We start from the raw sequence: 5000 nt of genomic DNA, 5'->3' as shown, positions 1-5000 counted from the left end.
TTTGTTGGTCCGAAGCTTCACCGGTGGTCAAGCTTACCTTGGACCAGCATGGCGAACCGACGATTGGCGCGACGTACTGTCGACAACCTAGCCGACTCTTGTCCCAGTGCTCCCGCACGATCCCCGGTGACTTTTGTTGGCTCGAAGTTTCATCGGTGAATAGGCTTAAGTTGGACCGACGATTGGCGCGATGTACGGTCGAAGACCTAGCCGACGCTTGTCCCAATATCCCAATATTTTCGTACAATCTTTGGTGACTAATGTTCGCAGAAATATAATTGCTTTATAGTGCAGTTTTTCTTTTCGTCACCGACCGATACATACTCTCAGTATTTTTTTTATATTTTGATAAGCCTCAAAAAACCTGATAGACGTGATCGAAATTTCTGTTTAGTTCCATCAAGAATTTTGTAGATGATTTTTTATTCTTTATTCCAATTTTTTTTCTTTTTGTATTCAGCCCTAATTTTCACTAACTATATACTGATTTCTATCTATGTGGCATTCCACGTGAAGCAGGCCACTGTTTGGATGCGACTATCACCGATTTTGACCTCCACCGAGTATTTCATTATACTACCCAACACATATATGGATATCTGGGCCGAGCTAAAGGTCCCTGCGCGACTCAGTTATTGTATATTATACTCATAGCTAACAATAAGTTGATAGGAAGTCCTTTTATTGTAATTGGCGCGAGACTTCACTGAGTCTCTTGCGCTTAAGGGGTAATGAAACCAAATTTTTTCCAAATTTTTTTTGCGTTTTTTTCCACTTCCAAAGTGAAAAAAATGCATTTCATTACTGAATGACTGGTCCTAAATTTTCAAAAAAATCTCAGAAAAAAGTCGCCAATTCTAAGATTTTTAAGTATAGTCCGATCGTGGACATTCAATTCGGTCTAATTTTTTTCCATAGATAAGAAAAAATAAATGATATTTTCAAGAAAAGAAAATACTTTTCCTTCTTGTATCAAAAAGCTCTATCCAGTAGAGACAAAATGACGCACTATTGTTTCGATGAAATAGAATATTTGATCTGGTATTAGCTTACTAGAAATCTTGTTTTAGTAAATCGGCATTGTCGAAAAAATATTTTATTTTTATTGAAACAACGGTGCGTCATTTTGTTTCTACTGGATAGAATTTTTCGACACAAGAAGAAAAAGTATTTTCTTTTCTCGACAAAATCATTTATTTATTCTTATTGATGGAAAAAATAGATCGAATTGTATGTCGATGATTGGACTACGCTTAAAAATCCTAGAATTGGCGACTTTTTTTTGAGATTTTTCCGAAAATTTTACAAACCATATTCATTCAGTATACTAAAATGCGTGTTTTTCTGTACTTTGAAAGTCGAAAATACATTTTAAAAAAATTTGGAAAATTTATATAATTTTTTCTGGAAGTACGATTCGAGGCAAAGAAAATGATGTACTCATTTTTGTCGATATCATTGTTTCTGGCTGGGTTATATGCATTTGAAATTTTGGACGACGGAATTCGTAAAAAATCATATCTTTTGAAAAAATCAATATGAAAATCTGAAATGAATCATGAATGTTTCTTACGAGGTATACTGTGACAATAAAAAAATAGGCTAATCAAAAATGGTGAGAGTCACAGACTAGGTGACTCGGTATGGAAATCCCCATCTATTTTAGAACTTGTTTGTTTAACAAAATAATAGCGACGAATTCTTACACAGCGTATTTACTCGTGAATAATGATTTCAAATAGTGGAAAGTCATACTATTCAGTTCCTAAAGTGGCCGACATGTGACATCTACACCAACGAATTCAGACCTAATTCGTGTCTATACTCAACGATGTGAACTTGCACTAGTGACCGTATGTTTAATACTACGTGACTCGACATAGAAGCTAGATGATATATATGATATAAATAAATTTTATATATACAGATTCATCCAAATAATAATTATTACATATAAATGTGTCGTATTTTTCAAAGCAGTTTAACGTCGCAAGTTGTGGAAATGGGTCTTACTTTACCTCAAAACTGGAGATAAGTTTGATGACGGAGTGCTTTCTCCTTCTTACTACTCCGGGCGCACGTCTAATATTACCAACTGAACGGAGCTTTGTGGGAAAAGCTTGGTATTGTATCAGTTTAATATAAAATTAAAATCATGTTGAAACAATATTATAGACGTAAAAAAAGCCGTGATTTAAAAAGAAAACCGTATATGTTTAGTGGAAGTGATGATTATGTTGTAAAGATAAAAAAACAAAAAGTCAGTGATGAAAATCCGAGTGAAAATCATAACGTGGACGATTTGCAGCATTCTGTCCGTCACGAAGAATCGCATTTATATTGTCAGTCATCTGAACAATCCTTAGTCGTAATAAGTGATACTATTTGTGCATTGAACACTAATAGTAATCAGGTTTTAAGTCCACCTGTTGAAGACTATAATGATCCCCCTGTAGGTAGCCCTATTTATTACGAGGACAACTGTGAAATTCAGGATTTGCCTCGTTCAAATGATTGTGATGAACTTGATGTTTTATCGGTCAATGAGAGCGAATTTTCGGCATATGAGAATGAAATTTCAAATAATTCACCTATACATGGCATCAAGGACAAGTTGCGTGCTTGGGTGTTGAAAAATATAGGAACGTTGAGACTTTCAGTGATTTCTGAGTTACTTGTAATTCTACGGAGTGAGGGATACGTCTCTCTGCCAAAAACAGCGCAAGCCTTCTTGGGCACGACTCATTCCCGCAAAGTGCAGCCTATGCTGAGCAATCGCAATACTAGCGGCGAGTATCTTTATTTAGGAATACAGGAGGGTCTCGATAAGAGAATTTCTTCCAACATTTATACCGAGGACACGATACAAATTTTAGTGCATATCGACGGAATGCAAATTTACAAAAATTCTCGTAAACAGTTTTGGCCAATATTAGCTACGTTGTATGACGCAAAATATGAAAGTACTCCTTTTATTGCAGCGATTTATAGTGGCGATTCAAAACCAAAGTCTGCATCCGATTTCATGCGAGACTTTGTGGAAGAGGCGGCAAAGCTCATACGGATTGGTATTTCAATAGATGGTAAACAATATGCGTTCAAGATAAAAGCCATAGTGAGTGACTGTCCTGCGCGATCTTTCCTCAAATGTTGCAAAGGTCACAATGGCTTTTACGCATGTGAAAGATGTGAGACGAAAGGTGTCACAATCAATAAAAAAAGAGTTTATCCAGAAATGAACAGCAGAAATCGATCTAGAAAATCATTTAAAAGACAAAGACAACAGGAACATCATTTACCGGATCGTAAATCACCGTTATTAGACTTACCGAGATTCGATCCTGTATCATTGGTGATTCTTGATTCTATGCATCTTTTATTTCTTGGGGTACAAAAATATCTAATGGATAAATGGATAAATAGAAGTAGTGCTTCACGAATAACTCTTAGCATGTTCAGAGTATTTAAAGAGTTACTGAAGAATCTAACACCGGATATTCCCAACGAATTTCAGAGAAAAGTATTTGACCTTGAAGACATCGCGCATTGGAAGGCAACTCAATTTCGATTTGTATTACTTTATTGCGGCCCATTGATTTTACGCCATATTCTACCGGAAGATAATTATCAGCACTATCTATTGTTGTTCGTGGCATGCCGTATTCTCTGCAGCTCTGAATTTGCAGTTGCCAAAGCAGATTATGCAAATAAATTATTGCGGAAATTCTTTTTCCTGTTACCTTCATTTTATGGCGATGACTCTCAAATTCTTAATATGCACAATTTAATTCATTTATCCGAAGATGTAAAAACCATGCAAGCTCCATTGAGTGATTTTTCAGCTTTTTGGGGTGAAAATTATATTGGGTCGTTAAAAAAGCTTGTGAGATCTCAAAAGAAACCATTGGTGCAGGTCGTAAATCGTTTGGCAGAATTCGAGTCCTGTGATTCGGTAAAAACACGACGACGCCGTGAAATCACCGAATGCATTGTTCAAAAGTATAACGAGGTTCAACTATACCAACATCAAGAGTTCGTAACTGTGCGCGGAGTAAGGATGAAAGACGTCTTACTCAGTTCAGTTCACCCAAACAACGTTGTGCTACTTAAAGATGGAACGATTTTTCGCATATTACAAATCCTTGTAAAAAAAAACAAATATCCAAGCCCTGAACGTACAAGTGAAATATGCTTCAAAGGACAAGACATCATAAAAGGAAATTGTCGAAATGTTTTCGATAAGCCTCATTTTTCTCGCGAAATTGGTGTCATGCGAGTTAATAGATTTGAACATGACACACAGATTCGATCAGCTGACGAATACAAGAGCAAGATCGTTTTACTGAAAATAAAAAACAAAAAATATGCAATATCCCTGCTGCACGCTTAAACGGTAATTTTTCGAGTGAATACTTTTCATTAATTTGTGTAAAATAATGGAATAAATGAATTATTAAACAGATAAATGGATGAATTAATAAATAAGGCCTTCATTGGTCAGAAATTGAAAATATTGATATAAATATATACTAGGGTGATCGGGACGCCCTCTAAAACTCTTCTAAATAAATTTAAAAAAATCCCTGAAAAATTTCAGCTCTTAATATTAACAATCACCCGACCCCCGAGACGTCGGAAGTTTTAAAGGAGAAAACACATGTATTTTTCAAAATCAAATTTTGAATTTTCATAACTTTGTCAATAATCGACAGAAAGATTCTTAATTTGGCACGGATCTGGGTACTTATATGATGTATAAAAGGGTGCATTGGAAAATTTTAAATCACATACAAAATCTGGACGAAAATTTATATTCTTTATATAATGTTGAAAAAAAAAAATAAAACTCATGAGAAGATTCCTCAATTCAAAATTGAAGAAAAAAAGACTAAATACATTCAATAGTCTCTAAAATTTGAAAGAAAACTCGTTCAAATACCAAAAAGACTAAATAATTCTTTAATTATAGACAAACAGCGAAAAACTTGGGGAAAAAAAAT

General features: G+C 34.9%; 1 protein-coding gene across 1 annotated transcript; it reads left to right on the top strand.

The window, feature by feature from the left end:
• The first annotated feature begins 1023 nt into the window (after window positions 1-1023).
• LOC125500186 lies at window positions 1024-4994 on the top strand. Its single transcript, XM_048651916.1, has one exon. The coding sequence runs from the start codon at window positions 2156-2158 to the stop codon at window positions 4388-4390; it is 2235 nt and encodes a 744-aa protein (XP_048507873.1). The 5' UTR covers window positions 1024-2155; the 3' UTR covers window positions 4391-4994.
• The last annotated feature ends 6 nt before the right edge of the window (window positions 4995-5000 follow it).

The sequence above is a fragment of the Athalia rosae genome, chromosome 3, assembly GCF_917208135.1.
Source record: "Athalia rosae chromosome 3, iyAthRosa1.1, whole genome shotgun sequence".
In the NCBI taxonomy this organism is placed as follows: domain Eukaryota; kingdom Metazoa; phylum Arthropoda; class Insecta; order Hymenoptera; family Athaliidae; genus Athalia; species Athalia rosae.
The sequence above is the reverse complement of the archived record's forward strand: the minus strand, read 5'-3'. Positions and strand labels throughout refer to the sequence as shown.